Source organism: Meriones unguiculatus, chromosome 19 (genome assembly GCF_030254825.1).
Source record: "Meriones unguiculatus strain TT.TT164.6M chromosome 19, Bangor_MerUng_6.1, whole genome shotgun sequence".
NCBI classification, from domain to species: domain Eukaryota; kingdom Metazoa; phylum Chordata; class Mammalia; order Rodentia; family Muridae; genus Meriones; species Meriones unguiculatus.
The window spans coordinates 16164624-16182964 of NC_083366.1; the positions used below are offsets into that span (position 1 = coordinate 16164624).

The 18341-nt window shown below is 42.2% G+C and overlaps 1 protein-coding gene across 3 annotated transcripts in view; it reads right to left on the reverse strand.

Moving 5' to 3' along the window:
- Positions 1-18341, reverse strand: part of Cdc123 (cell division cycle 123) — a 48763-nt gene that overhangs the window by 14992 nt on the left and 15430 nt on the right. For all 3 annotated transcript variants that reach the window (XM_060373044.1, XM_060373046.1, XM_021656506.2), the window contains 4 exons: positions 15236-15331; positions 13321-13427; positions 3989-4037; positions 719-794 (listed from right to left, as the gene is read on the reverse strand). In XM_060373044.1, coding sequence (XP_060229027.1) covers positions 719-794; positions 3989-4037; positions 13321-13427; positions 15236-15331 — 328 coding nt within the window. The remainder of the gene's footprint in view (positions 1-718; positions 795-3988; positions 4038-13320; positions 13428-15235; positions 15332-18341) is intronic.

The window sequence follows — 18341 nt, forward strand, 5'->3', positions numbered from 1 at the left end:
ACACGGTGTGCTGAGTGGTAACAGCTGTCCCTCCCTTCCACCTCTGATCCGACAAGACAGGCAGTGCCATGTTCCTGTGTGGAAACTGAACGTGGGCTCGGGACCCCGTAACACAGCTCCAGACTCAATGCCAAACAGAGGCAGCCACTGGCAGTAAAACTGACCATTTCCCTGTCCTAATTACTGAAGTCATTTCCATCGAAAGTGTGCTTTCTTTTCTTTGGTTATTTTATTCCTCAATGAATCATGATAATTGTACATATTTATATAAATACTGTGAAATTCTGATATATATGCATGATCAAAATAGTGATAAAATATATCCACATAATGAAATATAATTCAACGGTAAAAAAACAAAATTAGAAAATTTGTAAGTTATCTTCCTCTTTTAAAAATGAAAATGTTAATTATATATTTGTTTAATTTGTGTGTGTGAGAGTATGCGCGCACGTGTGTGTGCGCGCACGTGTGTGTGCACACACATCCGTGGGCACACAGGTGCATGTGGCTGTCAAAGAACACGCTGTCTCTCCTTCCACCATGTGGGCTGCCGACCGGCCTCAGGTTCTCAGGTGACCTTTACCCACAGAGTCCCCTGCCAGCCATCTTCTTTAAAAGCTAGTTTGGGGCTAGGGCCTAGCATCTACCAGGATCTGGGATCGGTTTCTGGAAACACACACGTTAAAAATTACCTCTAGGGATAAAAACAACTCACCAATAAGCTTGTTTTCCTTGACAAAACATCGGAATTCAGCCCCAGGAATTAATTCACACCATTTTCGTAGAACAAGCTGTAGACAAAGAATAAATGTAACAGAAATATACAAGAAGACCCTTTCACGTGAAGAGCTTATTACAATGACTGCCAGTAAAGGGGCTTTGAGAAAGAGAGGCGACCTATTCCAATAAAGAAGCCGACTCTCACCACCGCCGTGTCACAAGCTGCCCCGCTGCTTGCGCACCTACCTCTTGAAGAGTATCAGATATAATTTCAGCACTGAGGCCCTGGTTTGATTATCCGCAGTGTGTGTAAAAAGCTTTAGATGGTATATAAACTAGTTAGGAGAGTGTCACTCTCTCTCCTCTTCCCCCACCCTTCCTTTCTCTTCAAGAAAGGGAAGGACCAGAATGTTATCATTGGGGACACCGCTAGGTAGGGTAGTGGTTCCTTAAGTTTTCTGGCACTGAAAATTTCTGGCAATAATTTCCTCTTCTTAAAGAAAAATTTTGTGTTTTTTTTTTTTAATTTTTTTTTTGTTTTTTTATTGAATGTCTTAAGATTTCAAGATGCATTCAGCTCACCTTTTATTACTGTGAGTTCTGGGTCAAGTCTTGCAAATGTGGTATTTTAAAAACATGGCGAGGGCTGGAAGGATGGTTCTGCAATAAAGAGCACTTGTTGCTCTTGCAGAGAACCTAGGCTCAATTCCCAGCACCACATGCTGGTCCACAGCCTTCTGTAACTCCAGCTTTAGGAGTTTTGATCTCCATGGGCACTTAGCACATATAGTGCACAGACACTATGCTAGTAAAACATTCATACATTAAATGAACAAACTAAATTCTAAAAATGAAAAATAAACAAAAACCCATGAGCCTCAAACTAAAATATTATACATTCTTATTATTACAATTTGCTCCTGGGGTCTGGATGTGTGTGTAACAGGCTAAGCAACAAATTTTTTTTTTTACTAATTTTTTTTATTTTTACTAAGCAGCAAATAAGCAACTGTAACACACTAATGCAACAAGTAACACACACAGTTGGTTTTTAAACTACAAAACGGTAAAGCCTTTCCCCTTGCCCAGTTCTTCTGTTGTCCTCAGAAGCAAGCAGAGCTTTCCGGTTCTTATTTGTCTTTCTAGAAGTAGTCCAGGAATACATAAGCACATAGCATATGGAAACACAGACAGAAGCATATGCTACATGGGATTCTGCTTGCAACATTTCTCACTTTCATTACTTGAGGAACATCATTTCCCTAGCTTTAACGCTCGTGTCTTCTTACCATGATGATGCTGGATCAAAACAAAAGCAATATGACAGCAAAGGACTGGTAAGCAAATCCTAGCTTTAAATGACATTCAACAAGTGCTATACCTCAGGGAAAGACTAAAGAATCTGTACAATTCCTGAACACCTAGCACCAAGTCCTAACACAGAGCAGGTGCGTCGCAGTGAGCTGCTCAGCAAAACAGCAGATATAAGTATGTAAATGCACATAAATATGTTATAAAAGAGTGGATAGTGACATGGGAAAATACACTCTGGAAATCAAGGGGGAGCCCTTCACATTTGTATCTAAAGATCCCAGTAACAAGCACTCCAAGACCTAGCAGCTGTTAGTGTCCTAGTAAACAATAAAATCTATGCTCCATATGCACAATATATTCATAGAAGATTCGTCAACATAGGTACTCGACAGAAAGAACAGTCAATGCAGTGAGTGTCAGTGGACAGCATTTCTCTTTGTGAGCTAGGGACAAGCTCAGGGCCTAACGCATGGCACACGAACATGGCGCCACTAAGCTGCAACCCAGTCTGTAGACAATTTTTGAAAACTTGTATATACAGAGATGTCTAGAAGCAAATAATGAAGAAAAAGATTGAATCATGGTACTCTCAACATAAGATATAAAACCAAATATGAAAATGTTTACAATTAACAAGCAAAGATGAGCATAGTTGCTTTAAATTTTTCAGAAATACTGTATTTTGATAGTACAAATTCAAAAACAATCAAGAGTAATTACAAGTGATAGCCTACTATGTAGCATCTTAAGGGCAAGGAAACCCCAGAGTTAAGTAGTTAAGAAGCAGCTGTATTTAAGGATGCTACCCATTTGAGAGGTGTTTATGTGCACATTTTAAAAAATGGAGTAAAGCCTGGAGTTTGCAATGTTACAATCTCTACTAAAGTCTTGTGGTGATTCTCCATTCCTCTACATGCTCTTTCTAAGACAGATGAATGGTGTAAAGATGTACAGTGAGGACGATGTTGCTTTTTTCTGGTAGTGTAGTTTGAATTTAGGGTGTCCTTCACAGGCTCCTGCCTTCAGTGCTCAGTTTCCAGCTTGTGGTACTATTTTAAAGGCTACGGTGGGGCTGGTAGGTGGTGGCTCTGGCTGGCAGACACAGGTCACAGTAAAGCAAGGGCTCTGAACTAAATTTGGTTGGATGAAAAGTATAAAGGCATATGTATATTCTCTGTGTATCATATATATATATATATATATATATATACATGTGTATGTGTATATATATATCCATCCTAATATACAGTCTATAAATAGCAGATATTCTTTTTTTTTTTTTTTTCCTGTGGTGGTTTGAGTAAGAATGGCCCCCACAGGCTCATACAGGTTTGAATGCTTGGTCCTATTAGAAAGTGTGACCCTATTGGAGGAAGTGTGTCCCTAGGAGTGTGCTTTGAGGTCTCAGATGCTCAAGCCAGGCCCAGTGTTCTTCCTCCCTGCTGCCTGCCCATCCAGATGTCAAACTCTTGGCTACATTTCTACCACCGTGTCTGCCTGTGTGCCACCACGCTTCCCACCATCCCGGTAACAGACTAAAGCTCTGAAACTGTAAGCGAGGCCAAATTAAATGTTTTCTTTATAAGAGTTGCTGTGGTCATGGTGTCTCTTCACAACAATAAAACACTGAGTAACTGTCTTTCTGTCTGTCTCTTTCTCTCTCTCTATCACTTGTAGCTTGACTGGTCTGAAAATTGCTTTGTAGACCAGGTTGGTCTTGAACTCAGCAATCTGCCTGCCTCTACTGGGATTAAAGACATGCACCACCATGCCCAACCTAAATAATACATATTCTTCTCTATTTATGACAAATTTCTTAAATTTAAAACTTAGCGGTACTGTGTTCCCAGAGACATTAGTTGAAATGTTTATTCATTTACAAATAAGCAGCACTCTTCCATGATTTTTGTCTAGGGTCTTCAGTATATAAAGGAGAAGAAAAGTTGCTTACCTCATATTCTATACAAGGATCTGGAGAATCATCAGTACAATGAATGAATCTTTGGAGAAAATAAATGCAATACAGTATTTAGCTTGTTAGTTTATGCATAGACATCTTCATAATTAATGTGAGAATTAGATTTCATAGAATATATCCAGAAACAAAGAACTAATACAAATTCACCCTACATTTATTAAGCATGACTTGGTGTTATGTACTTTGTCATCTCATTTAATCCTCAAAACAGTGCGAGGAGCTCATATAATCTCCATTTTTCTGACAATGGGTAAAGAAGCTAGAATTCAGAAAAGTTCAAGCTTCACAAATAAGCTACCATCTACACACACCTCAGACTACCCAGCTTCTCAGTGAAGGTAAGACTGTCTGCTCTCCTAGTGTTTGCCCTGCTGCTCAGGCAGCAGGCTGCATAGTTCTATGGCCACTGAGAACTGCACAAAGTGGCTACCTTCAATGGAGGTAGGAGGGCCTGCCATTGTCCACCTCAGTGCTCACCCTGTGGATGAGTCAGCGCACTGAGTACTGCTCCATGAACATTAGCTTGGTTACTGAGAGCCACACAAAGAGGCTCCTTTCAAACAATGTTTGACAGAACAATTCAACATTCCATTAAGTACCCTGTTCTAAGCACTGTTTCATTAACAATAATACATATCATTACAAAACGTCTGTCTGTGCAAAGCACCAGGAACACAAAATCACTTAGAACTCCAATATCCTTTAAGAGGTACAGTAGAGAAAACTAGCAAGTACACAGACAATTTCAGATCACCAGGGAAAATAAAATAAAATACTCTGACATCACAAATGAACCAACTGGCTGGCTGCCATGTGAGGGGGGGAGAGGAGAAAGTAAAAAGGGTCCACCTGTAAGGCAGAGGAAATGTGTCACAGTAGGAAAAGAACGGGAAAACAAAGAACGTCATGAGATTAGTACCATGGGTGCAGAACATAACAGGAAGTGCCGTGATAAGGATGGATGAAAATCTGAGCAAGGAGTGCCAGTTGGATTTTGCCACTTTGCAACAAACGAGAGTCACCTGAGGCGGGAACCTTACTGAAGAACTGCCTCCATCAGCCTGGCCTGTGCACATGTCTGTGGGATATTTATTAATTGCCAGCTGATATGGGAGGGCCCAGTCTACTGTGGGCAGTGCCAGCCCTGGGCTGGCGGTCCTGGGTTGTCTAAGAAAGTAAGCTAGCAAGCCATGGGAAGCAAGTAAGCAGCATCCCTCCACGGTCTCTGCTTTAGATCCTGCCTTTGCTTCCCTTGATAATGACTATAAGCTGTAAGATAAAATAAATCTTTTGATTCCCAAGTTGTTTTGGGTTTTATCACAGCAACAGAAAAGCAAAGCAGGACAAGGAGGAAAACCCAGATGACGCGACCCTGGGGTAGTGGTGGGGGACTATACAGGAGTTCATTGCCATTAAACTGTCAAGGTGGCACGATGCTCTGAGGTAGTGTGGGCGCAAGAGTGCAATGTGAGGCAGACAGAGAGAAGGCTTTACAAGTCTCGGGAAGTGAGAAAGGCTGGGCGAGGCAGTGGGAAGGGAGGGAGAAGAAAAGCACCATACAAGGGTGAAAGATTTAAAAGGAAGGAAAGATAGAGCAACCAGGATGACTCTGGGATCAACTGGGGTTTGAAGCTGATGTCATGCGACAGCACAGGAGAAAAGATTCCCCCAAAGAGGGGAAAGACAGAGGGTCTAAAAGCTGAGAAATCGAAGGAGAAGTGACCTCTAGGCAGTGACAGAATCCTGAGAACAGCAACATTTAAAGAGTGAGCGAAAGAAAAGAACTTACAAAGAAGTGTCAACTGCCACACTCAAAGGCCAAGGTTTCGAAGCAAAGAGTAATTTTTAGAGTGGTTCCTAAGACAGGAGCTGGGGAGACGGAGAGACAAGGAACAAAGTGTACCCTTGCTCTGGAAGGCAGAGCCATTCACACACTGGTGCAGCTAGAGTGGCTGGCCAGGAGGCCTCATGAATACTCCTCCTCCCCAGGGCTGGGACTGCAGGTGTGTGCTGCTGTGTTCAGCTGTTTATCTGGATTCTGAGGGTTCAAATGAACTCAGGCCCTCATGTTTCCAAGGCAAGCATTTTATTAAATAAGCCCTCTCAATAGCTCCTCAGTTTTATTTTTAATTTGATATTGATATGAATCATCAGAGATAGTTTAACAAAATGGAAGCAAAAAAAGCATAGTTGTGAAAAGGCTTGTACATAATTTGTAATATATATATACACACATATATGCATATACATATATGTATATATACATGTATACATAACTTACAGTCAAGAGACACTTGTGAAAAAAAATAAGCATGAACAAAACAAAAAGTTCTTTCCCCTTTGTGTCTATTACGGTTCAAACATGAGGTGTCCCTCATGAGTTCAAGTGCTAAACACTTGGTCTCTAGCGAGGACTGTGAACCTTTTGGTGGGGGTATTTGGAGTCAGACATAGACACAATCACTTTCTGTCTGTGCTTCCAGGCTCCAGCAGGTGGGCACCTGTCCACCATAATGCTCTGCCTCAACACAGGCACACCACCATGAGGAAGGCCACACCCCTGGCATGAGAGCCCCCAAACTGTGAGCTCAATTCGCTCTTCCTCCTCTTGTTCTATCACAGCAGTAAAGACTCAGCAAACAGACATGCTAGGGGTTGAGAACTCTACCAATGAAAGCAGAGATTCTCTGGCACAAAAACATCTTTTTAAAGCTGCCTTGAGGGTGGCGGGCAGGTAGGTGTTCCGCCTCATGCCTAGCAAGCAGGCAGCCTTGGATCCAATTTGGGGGAGGGAAGCATCAAGTCATTCAAGCGCAAACCCAAGTGTAAATGCCTTTGCTTCACCGAATGTGTGACCATGTTGGCACTCTGTAATCACATATGTTTTACGGTACAAACAGTAATAATTTTAGGTTACTTGACTGGCTGAAATCCCGAGAAAGCAGACTTCTATTACCACCAATAACTGGGAACCAAATGATATAATCTACAACACATTTCAAAAGAAAGGCACACAGGGTGCTTTGTTAAGCCACCTGGACCCTGGTTTTACAGTAGCAAATGTTTACAAGCGCCAAGCACCACCGGAAGCTTTCTCGCTACCACCTCACTCAGTCTTTGCAGTAAGTGCTGCCACTGTCATCTGCACTCATCACACGAGGTTTCCAAAGGCTCAGAAGGCTGAGGTACCAAGAGGGAAAGACGCATTCAGGCGCAAGCTGCACCATCTCTTCCATGGATGGAGGTGCTAGAACTCTTACTGAAACTTAGGTTAAGCTTAGAGGGAAAGAGCCAGACGTCGTGGCATAGGCCTTTAATCCCGGCACTCAGGGAGCCAAAGGCAGGTAGAGTGCTGTGAGGGCAGCAAAGGGAGCCTACAAAGCAAGTCCAGGACAGCCAGGGATACACAGAGAAACCCTGCCTTGAAAAAGCTTAGTGGGCAGACATGGGGTGAGGTAGGGTAAGGTAGGAGCAGAGAAAAATACACAATACACATACTGTCAAGACTTTAGCCTCGAGCAGTATCAACGCTGAAAAAGAAAATCTACCATTAACCAAATTTTATTTCCATAAGAACATTGGGAAACTTCTGTTTTAACACACCCCAGCACACAGAGGTACTATCTGAAGACCTCATTTTCCCTTAAAAGTAAAAATCCCCAGTCCTGCTAGGCCACAGAGGACTTTGCACCCAGCCCTGATGATACCTGATAAAACAGGGCCAGATGAAAGGAGAGGAGGTCCTCCCCAATCCGTGGACTTGGAAAGGGGCAGGGAGATGAGGGAGGGAGGGTGAGATTGGGAGGGAATAAGGGAGCGGGATACAGCTGGGATACAGAGTTAATAAAATGTAACTAATAATAATAAACAATTAAAAAAAATAAAAGTAAAAGAAGCGGGGGGGGGGGGGGGGGGGAGTAAAAATCCCTTGCTTCAAGTTCAACTAAACTATCCTACCCAAAGGAGCTATACTCCAAAACTAGCTTTAAATACATCTAAAATGTCTTAATCAAAAATAAATCTTACAGGTCGTTTTATATTAATAGAAACCGAGGCCATAAAATGTCAAGTTAATAAAAATTAATACAATAAAAAGAACTACCCTTTCCCACCAGCACCAGCAGCACAGTAAGCACTTAAGGATATTAATAGAGTTGTTTTAACATCCAGCCACTACAGACACAAGTGAAATACTTCGGATTAGATAATCCATATACACGAGAAAAAACAAGTAATCCAACTGCTTGGTGGTGGTGCATGCCTGTAATCCCATGACCTGGGAAACTGAGCTGACCCAGAAGCACCCTATGAGCTATACAGTGAGTTCCAGGCCAGCCTGGACTACAGTGCGTAAGAAAATAAAACTAAACAGAGAAGAAAAAGAGAGAGAGAGAGAGAGAGAGAGAGAGAGAGAGAGACGAAAAGAAGAAGGGGACAAGAGGAAGGAGAGAGCAAGAAAGAAAACAATGGACCTGAGGTCAAGAAAAAAAAAATCATTGGGTTCCATAGTAAGTATCTTAGATACTTTTCTATTGCTATGACAAACCACCACGACCAAGGCAAATTATAAAAGAAAGCATTTAATTTGGGATCATGGTTCAGAGGGTTAGAATCCTTGACCATTATGATGGGGAACATGGCAGCAACCAGGCAGGCATGGCAATGGAGCAGTACCGGAGAGCTTATATCCTGATCCACAAGTACAGGCAGAGGAAGAGAAATGCTGGGAATGGAATTAGCTTTGGAAACCTCAAAGCTCCCCCTTGGTGACACCTCCTTCAACAAGGCCACATCTCCTAGTCTTTCCCCCAACTGTGGACCAGGCACTGAATGGGTATGCTAGCTAGCCATCAAGCTCTGGGCTTCCCACATCTCACTCCTCCACCCCTAGTGCCAGGGTTTCAGGTAAAGACCACCATGTCCAGCTTTATGTGGGTTGTGGGGACCCAAACTCCAGCCCTCATGCTTGCACTTTACTGACTGATCCGTCTCCCAGCCCCAATTCCATCCTCGGTTAGTCATCATATTACTACTTACATTTTAATATACATTCTCATTCTACCTCCTTATGTCACTAATTTTCACTGGTTTGACATTTACATAACTTTGAAAATATGTAGTTTGTGATACAGGAGATTATTCCTGTAAGATTTTCGTATAGAGATGATTAAGCAGATGGCTAAGGATATTCATGAAAGGTGAGGGTGGTGCTGAGCCATCTAGAGCTGAGTAGAAAGGTCAATAGGAACCTGCCTAGGAGCTCAGCTCCAGCACAAGATGGCCCACCTGATCTCAGTAAAAACTCTCTCTTCAGAAAAAAAGGGATGTGTTACACTTTTTCATATAACAAGGTCTTATTATATGAAAAATATCAAATCATGGGCAGAAAGACAAAAGACAAATTTTGAGCAAGGGAAAAATAACACATCAAAGTTTCAGTGGTATAGCTTTTCTGGCAAAATGAGTTTTGACATGCAGGTGCCATTTCTTTAGATTTTTCAACATCAGTAGAAAGGGAAAGATAAAAGTAAAGTAAGGAGGACTAGATGTATTCATTAGAATTTTCATAAATCTTTTTACAAAGATGCAAGTCACTGTATTAAAATGAAACCACCTGTTGTGGTTGGACGAGATGTCCTTTGTGGTCACAGGCAGGGGAACACTTGGTCCCCAGCTGGTGGTACTGTTTGGACAGCTTAGGTGTGTCCTTGCTATCACTGGGGCATGCTTTGAGGTTTCAAAGCCCTTCACCATTCCTAGTTATCTCTTTCCTGCTTGTGGTTTAAGATGTGAGCTCTCAGCTGCTCCCGCCTCCAGCCTTAACGCCACCATCACAGACACTAACCCTCTGTAACCATAGGCCCCAATAAACCCCTTCTTTAGTCTCCATGTCTTTAGTCATCTAGTGGGACTGGAAAGAGCACAATAAGCAGCAGTGCTGACCGTACAAGCCTGAAAGAGACAGTAAGCATGTGAGAAATAATGAAGTAAAGGCAATAATCCCTATGTGTGTAAACTACTTTCAGCTGGCTTTTTGTTAACTTAAAAGCCTTCCTACAAAACCTGGAGAGAGCTCGATAGTTAAGAGCACACACCAGTCTTACAGAGGAGCTGGATTCAGTTCTCAGCACCACATGACAACTCCCAACACCTGTAATTCCACGTCCAGTGCTCTCTTCTGGACTCTGGAGGCATCTGCACTCATGTGTTCGTCCATCATACAGACATATATACATAATTAAAACAATAAAACTAAACGTAAAAAAAAAATCTAGACTGTATTACAATGTTGATTTCTCTAGTCAAAGTAAGCTGCAAAATAGTGTAAACAATACAAATTCATTTTTATGATACAGTAAAATTTGCACAGATCAACAATTATGTATTAGAATAATAACTGACATCTCATTCTATTTCATAGCTTAATGGGAAGCATTCTGAAAAAGATTTATAACTGACCGTAACCAGCAGTGGTGCTTTGAACCAATGACTTAACAGATTTAGGTCTCAGCAAAGTAAAATACTGCCTAATCTTGTCGACCCCAGGAAATTGCACTCTTAACCTTTGAGAGCTTCTTAAAGACATTGTAACAAAACCTTTTTTTTTTTTTAATTTATTTTTCTACTTTGTAGTGTTAGGGATCAAGCCCAGGGCCCCAAGAGTGCTAGACAGTTGCCCTACAGCTAAATCATGCCTCCAGGCACAGACTTCCATTTTTTATGAGTTTTACTAATGAAGAGTTTTGATACAATGGCACAGTCACTGTTAAGAGCCTGGCTTACTGCTTCCTATGTGAGATTGTCAACGTATTTCTGGGAACACATTAGTGATGCCCAACTAAAGGGCTAGAGGCTGGGCATACGGTACTTGCTCCCTCCAACACCCCACTGGTGACAGCAGGAGGAGCATGGCCGCTTGGAGGTAAGCACTCTGAATCTAAGGGCTCACACTTCCTTGCTGCCCAACTTCTTCACTGAAGTCAAAAGTGAACAAAGGTAAAACATGGTTGGTAGTTTTATCATCTACTGCTCAAATGGCAGAGCTGGTTTTTAAAAGAAATCAGCTTTAAAATCAACAGTAATGTGAAACTATTTTTGGAAAGGCAAAGATGTCCTCACATTCTTACTACAACGAAGACTAAAGTCTGTGAAAGTGCGTATCAGTTAATTAGCAGATAGACAGCAGTTTGAATGTACTGTAGTTCAAGATCTCTTTACTCAAAGCATTAGATAAAAAAAAAAAGCTTTATAAAGGTTTAAAAAGCTTTATAAAGGCAGGTGTGAGAGGCAATAACTTTCTTCTAACCAGAGAGATCTACCAGAATGAAAATATAAAAATGCTGCTGCATTTATTAAAGTGACAAATGAGGGCCATCACCTCCCGGTGATATATATACCAGCATACCATAAAAGATCCGTAACTGCATGCTAAAGCAATACGTGTTTGGGGTACTTTTGTTGTTGTTAAGTTTGTTCATTTCTATAAAGCCAGAAATGAGCGGCTATAGAAATGCCTGGTTAACTTTCTTGCCTCTATATGCCTTTTAAAATGATGTAGGGACTGAACGCAAGGCCTCGTGCATGTTAATCACATACTCAACAGCTGAACCACACCGTAAATTCTGTTTATAATAAACCTGGCATATAAGCACACTCACTGATGGCTACAAGCATCGTTTCCTCTTATCAACACTATAATCCCATATACAGAAGCCAGGTAGAACAGAGCTGATATGTGACTGTCAGACAGAGCACCTGCCTAGTCATGCCAGGATCTCCTTCAAAATAGGAGCCAAGGCTGAAGCAGAGTGAACTAGTAGAACAAACCCAACTGCATGGATAGAAAAAAGAGGTGCGCGTGCTCAAGCAAACACTGTATTTCTGCAGCTGTAAGCTGACTTACAGACCAGTTTAACTGAGACAGCTGGTGCTCAGGAGATGAGCAGGAAGGGCTGCGTAGAGTACTCCTTGTCTGGTGACGGAAGGATGGAACTATAGGGGCATACATGCTTAGTAGTGTGTGTCCTGCCCATCACCAGCAGCGGCCTGAGTTCTTCACCCACACGATGACCAGCAAGAGGAGACAGTAATTCTATGTTTTTTTTAAGTTTTACTTATTATTTATACAGTTCTGTCTGCATCTACACCTACACGCCAGAAGAGGGCACCAGATCTCATTATAGATGGTTGTGAGTCATTATGTGGTTGCTGGGAATGAACTCCTGACCTCTGTAAGAGCAGCCAGTGCTCTTAACCTCTGAGCCATCTCTCCAGCCCGTAATTCTATTTAAAAAAAAAAAAAAAAAAAAGAAAAATTCCATCCTCAAATTTACTTTAAGGATTTTTACTACAGAGCTTTCTAGAAGAAAAGATTACTCAAACATATCATGCTCCCAGAATCCACTGGCAAACCATCAAGGTCATATAAAATAAGGATGAATGTAAAAATACAAAAAGATGTCACTATACACTGTGAAGACAACTTACAGAAATAAGAACAACTGGATCCCATTCTTCAAGTGGGGCTAGAGAGCTGGCACTGGCTGCACTTCCAGAGGACTCAGGTTCAATTCCCAGCACCCACACAGCAGTATATAAGATCTACAATTTCAGTTCCAGGCGATCTGGCGCCTTCTTCTAGCCTCTGAAAGCACCAGACATGCATGTGGCCACAGACATATACAGGCAGGCAAAATACCATACACATAAAACAAACAAACAAACAAACAAAAAGGTCCTAAGTTTAAAAGATGGGGCAGGTGGGCTGGCAAGATGGCTCAGGAGGCAAAGGCACTTGCTACCAAGTCTGACAACCTGAGCTTGACTCCTGCGATCCATAGCGTGTACAGAGAGAACCAATTCCTGTAAGCTGTCCTCTAATCTCCACATGTGCTCTGTGACACTTGTATGCACGTACACACGCACAAAAATAAAACATATGAAAAATTTAAACAGTCCTTACATAGGCAGAAACAGGAATGTTTACATTAGTTCTATGAATCAAAAGAAACCTGGACGTATATACAGCTGCTTATGCAATGAGCTCACCATCGTTTTCCTTGTCAGTAGTTACTAATTTTGTTTTTCTGTTAATAAGCATATTTGAATTTTATAACAGGAAAAGTCAGGAAAATGTTTAATATATAAAGCAGACATATCCACTATTTGGCATCTGCTGTAAAAGAAAGAAAAAGGTCGCTTTCCTATCACCTGAGGGCCATGCCGTAGCTCATGATGCAGCACTGTTACAGCGGAGCCCTGAAGAGAGCAGAGGTTTGCCGAGGGAAAGCTACTGAGACACTTACGGCTGTGTGAAGTCTCGGGTGATGAAATCAGAACTCTTGAACAGCAGGAAGATGTCGCTGAGGGTTTTACACTTCAGAGAGCTGTTCATTGCTATCCAGTATGCATCCTAAACAATAAACACATGTGAGTAAAGCCAGCCACGAGCACAGCACAGCCATACAAACAAAAGCAAGCAAATTTTAGTAGACCCGTCAGATGTCAAATGACACCTCAACAAAAAGAGCATGACCACTGCATGCCAGACACTCAGTTATGCACACTGAGGACCAAGATGGTTCAGCGGGTATAGGCACTCTGCATCAACGTTGCCCACCTGAGTTCAAGCCCTGGCCACACCCGGGAGAAGAGAACCAACTCCCATGAATTGTGCTCTGACCGCCAAGCATGCATGCACAAGTATACCCATAAAACAAGTGTAATTTTTAAAAAAGAAGTGCAGTTATGTACCCTGAGGCGGAAGGGCCCAGACATTTCAGCCCAGAGCCAAATACTTTCCAATGTTTTTCACATTAAGAGGAAAGGAGGAAGGCTGTGCGGTTATAATGGATGCCTGATCTGATAGTGCAAGGGGATCTCTATGAGTTCAACGACAGCCTGGTCCAGGACAGCCAAGGCTACACAGAGAAAGCCAGTCTCAAAAAACAAAACAAAAAAGGAGAAACAAACCCCATCTCCCCACCCCACAAAAAAAAAAAAAAAGAGGTGGAAGGAGAGTTTAATTAGTCACACACATCAGCTAAAAGATTCAAGTGGTAAAGAAACAGCTACTCTCCAAAATAAAAGCAGACCTTTCCATCCTTCCTGTTGGGAGAGACAGACAGACAAGCACCTGACTTTAGAGGCTCAGGACAGTTAAGACCCTGTCTATCTGATGAGAAAGGAAGAAAGTGACAGCATCACTACTGCAACCTAAACAGTGGCTGTCCTGGGTGTGTGGACATAAAGACAAGGCTCAGTGCAGTGTGGTCAAGTCTCCCTTTCCACAGGATAAAAACACAGAGAAACTCCAACAATTACCAAAACTATCCACACATCTCTGGAAGAAAGTGTGCATGGAAGAAAGCACTGGTGCATGTAAATCACTCAATAAACAAATGAGCAAGGCAACCAGAACTACTCCTTAGTGGAAGAGAAAGAAAATGTAAAACGTTATTCAGATAGAAATAAAAAGCTGACTGAGAAACTAAAAAGCAATAAGCTTCTGGTTAAAATAAGTACACCCAACAGCATATTAATTCCACTAAAACGTCAGTATGTACATAGCAAACCACACAGCTGCGCAAAAACAGAATGCAACTACAACTCCAAGGAAGTAAAAACAAAAAAAAAGGCACCGGGAAGGAAAACGTTAGTAACCATAGTGGTGAGCACCAGGTGAGTACACGGTGTTTACGCAAGGAGAGTCACCGGGAACATGACTACTTGAGAAACAAAGCACCCGAGAGCGGATTCCTGCCCTTCCCGCCAGTGCGCACAAGCTCGTGTGTGCGCCTGTGCGGACACTGACACAAAGACTGGAAACAACTTCAAGAGTCGGCTCTCTCCTGCTGTGTGGGTCCCAAGAGCAAACTCAGCCCCCCACGCTATGGGGCAGGTACTTTACCCACTGAGCTCTCTCCCTGGTATATTTATTAGTACTTTTCAACAGAGAAAATTTTGCTCAGCTAAGTCAGTTAAGTTTTAAAAATGCAGACTATCAACAGCCCCAGAATTGTAGTATGGCTGACAACACACAGGTCAAATTGTCTTCCGGCAGAATACATAGTATTTCATAGAAAGTACAAAATCAAAAGAATACAATAAACTCAATTCCTGAAATTAGGAATAAAATGAGATCCTCCATGGGGATATAAAGTGAAATAAAGAACAAAACAAACAATTATTCAAATAATGAGATGTCCTATGTGTTCCTACCCTTGGGGCACTCCAGTTCAGCTTAGGAAAGACACTACCCCCCAGCGAATTGATAGCCTCCTGGACTTGAGTGTTGAACTCAGGAAATTCTGGTGCCTACAGAGACAGAGAACAAGTCATGAGCAAGTCAACATCATTAGAGGATCACAGAAAACAGGATCAATATCTCAATGTTGTAGTTAGAATGGTAAAAACAGAATTATTTAGAATATAAATTATTGTTCTTGTTCCTTCACTCAGTTAAATAAAATCAGCAAAAAATAATATTTAGCAGAAAGTGAAATAAAATAACCAATTTCTTAAATGGTCCTTTCTAAAGGATCAAAACTCACACTCTGAAAACACAGATGTCACCAAGTACATGGCACACAAGGACAGATCCATGGTTCTTTCTGAACATAAGGCCGGCATCTAAAGCCAGGCGTGATGGCACATGCCCTGGAATCCCACCGATTGGCAAATACTGGCGGGAATTAAAAACTCAAGACTATTCTTGCCTATATAGCAAATCCAAGGCCAATCAGGGCTCCACGAGACTGTCTCTAAAGGGGCAGAGGGGCTGGGGTAGGGCAGCAGGTAAGTGTGCTCTGCACGGCAATTATGATACAAAGACCCAAGTACAAAAGCCAGACGTGGCTACCCATGCCTGTTACACCACCGTTGGGAGGGCAGAGACAAGCAGGCTGCAAGAGCTCACTGGCCAGCCAGCCCAACTGAAATGGCAAGCCCCAAGTTTGCTGAAACCCTAGTTCAAGGAATGAGATAAAAAGTACCAGGGACGACTCCCAGTGTCTTCCTCTGGCCTCTGAGAACGTGGCACGGACACACACCTGCACGTGCACACACACACGCACACGTATACACACATACACACACACACACACACACTGACTAGTGAGAGCTAGTATTTTTTGAGAGATGCAACGAGGGTGGAAAATTGTCTGTACATCCACTCTAGTTCTTAGAAATAACACCCACACTCAAAGGGCCATCTAAAGGAAAGGTTCAGTGAAAATGAAAAATACACGTGATAAATTATACCTAAACACTACTGTTTACAGGTAATTTTTAATACAAACAAAAATGGAAAATTCTATCTGGGTAAGTTAAAATGTCCTTTTCTTCTTGGTTGAATTAGAAACAGACATTTTCGAATAGAAAGTAATTCAGTGCAGTGTTTGCTTCAACCGGGAAGTGACAGAAATAATGCTGTTCAGCTGGAAGCTATGTCTGATTACCAACAGACACTGCTTTAGGCTTTAGGTAAATATCAAGGGGACTGGAAATGAGACTTTCTGGGGAGCAAGAACACAAGGATATTAACAAACTCTTCCCGGCACTACCCGACTGCCTCAGCCTCAGGAGGTTGCTGCCCCCTAGTGGGCAACTGCAGGTCCTGAAAAAAACCTAATCAAACTCCACAGCAGAAAATGATTCTGAGGTCTAAAATTACCTACACACGACAAAACCCAGAGGGCTCCTGTGGACTCTCAAGATCTAGCCCAGTGAAGAGAGGGAAAAAACTGTCTATTTTTTAAAAGGGCCAAAACAATTTTTTTAAAGGCCAAAAAGTTCTTTAAAAAAATATATCTTCCAATTAGAAACAACTCATTGATTTGTAGGCTGACTTCATCCTGGCCTATGCATGCCAGGCAACACTGTGACACCCAGATACACCCTCAGCTCTAGAAGGGCTACCTGTACGCGAGACAGTCGGAGGCCGGTTAACAAGCTCTTTCATTACCTGATGGACTGCCTCATCTCTCTTCCACTAGACTACCACCTAGCTTAGACATGGGCTGCTCAATGAACAACTGAATTTGAAGTCCTGGGTTCTCCACTTGCCTCTCCCACCAGAAGGATGTATGATATGTGTCATGCAGATTCCTTCCTCATAATCACCAGCCGCTGCTGATCTGGCTGTCCTAGAGCCATCATTAAAGCCACTTAGCTAAGATCTGCACCACAGAGGTCTCCATAAGACAGACAGTTGGGGCAGCAGAGGTGGCTCAATAGTTATGCCAGGACTGGTGGCTCTTCCAGAGGACCTGGGTTCAGTTCCCAGAACCCAAACAGCACTCAGTGTAACTCCAGTTCCGGGAGATCCTATGCCCTCTTCTGGCTTCCTCTGGTACCAGGCATGAATATGATGCATAGACATACATGCAGGCAAAACACCCATACACATAAAATCTAAAATAACTGTAAGAGATACAACTACAAAGACAAAATAATTGCATGTCCCTACTCCACGAAGCCCTGCAGGGGAGGCCTGCTGTAGTTCACACATTTGGCTGTGGTTTTGCAGCGCTAAGAGCCGACTCCAGGACTGTGTGCACAGTAGGCATATGCAAAAGCCCTGTGAATTTTTTTTTTGATGTGTTTTCTTTTGCTTTGTTTTTTGAGACAGGTTCTCATGTAGCCCAGGCTGGCCTCAAACTCACTATGCAGCCAAACTGGCCTTGAACTCTTGACCGCTCCTGTCTCCCTCCACAGTGCTAGGATCACTGCATGCACTACTACACCCAGATCTATTTGGTACATTAAGATGTGACTGTTTCTCTCAAATCCTCAAACTCATTCAGACTTATGAAATAGTAAACCATGACTCCTACAGAACAATTTAAATTATAGGCAGTTATATTACAGACATATAGCCTACCATTATGCAATTTTTCCCCCATTATGTCTGAACTATGAACAGTTTGGTAAACGTAGCAACTTGTAATGGTGAGAATGAAGAACTATGGTATCCTGTTGAAAGGGATCCAGCTGTCATCTCTCATCCCAGAGGGTTACATAGTCACTTAATACTATCCCTGTCTTTTCTTTACATTCTTTTTAGACAGTTTTAACACCTGTTTAGTTCCTCCAGGAGTCAAAAGTAAAATCTTTAAAAACTCCACGTTTTCATTTGATGTACGGAGACTTTCTGAGATCTCATCAGCTGCCTTTCTAACCTCAGTCTTGTACTGCATTCATTCAGGAAGGGTAGGTTTCTCCCACCCCTTTCCTCTTGTCTTTCTTTTTAGAGTCTTAATTGTTTTAAGACCATAAAATTGTGGGAAGAGGGACACTGTAGTCGGGATGTAATACATAAAAGAAT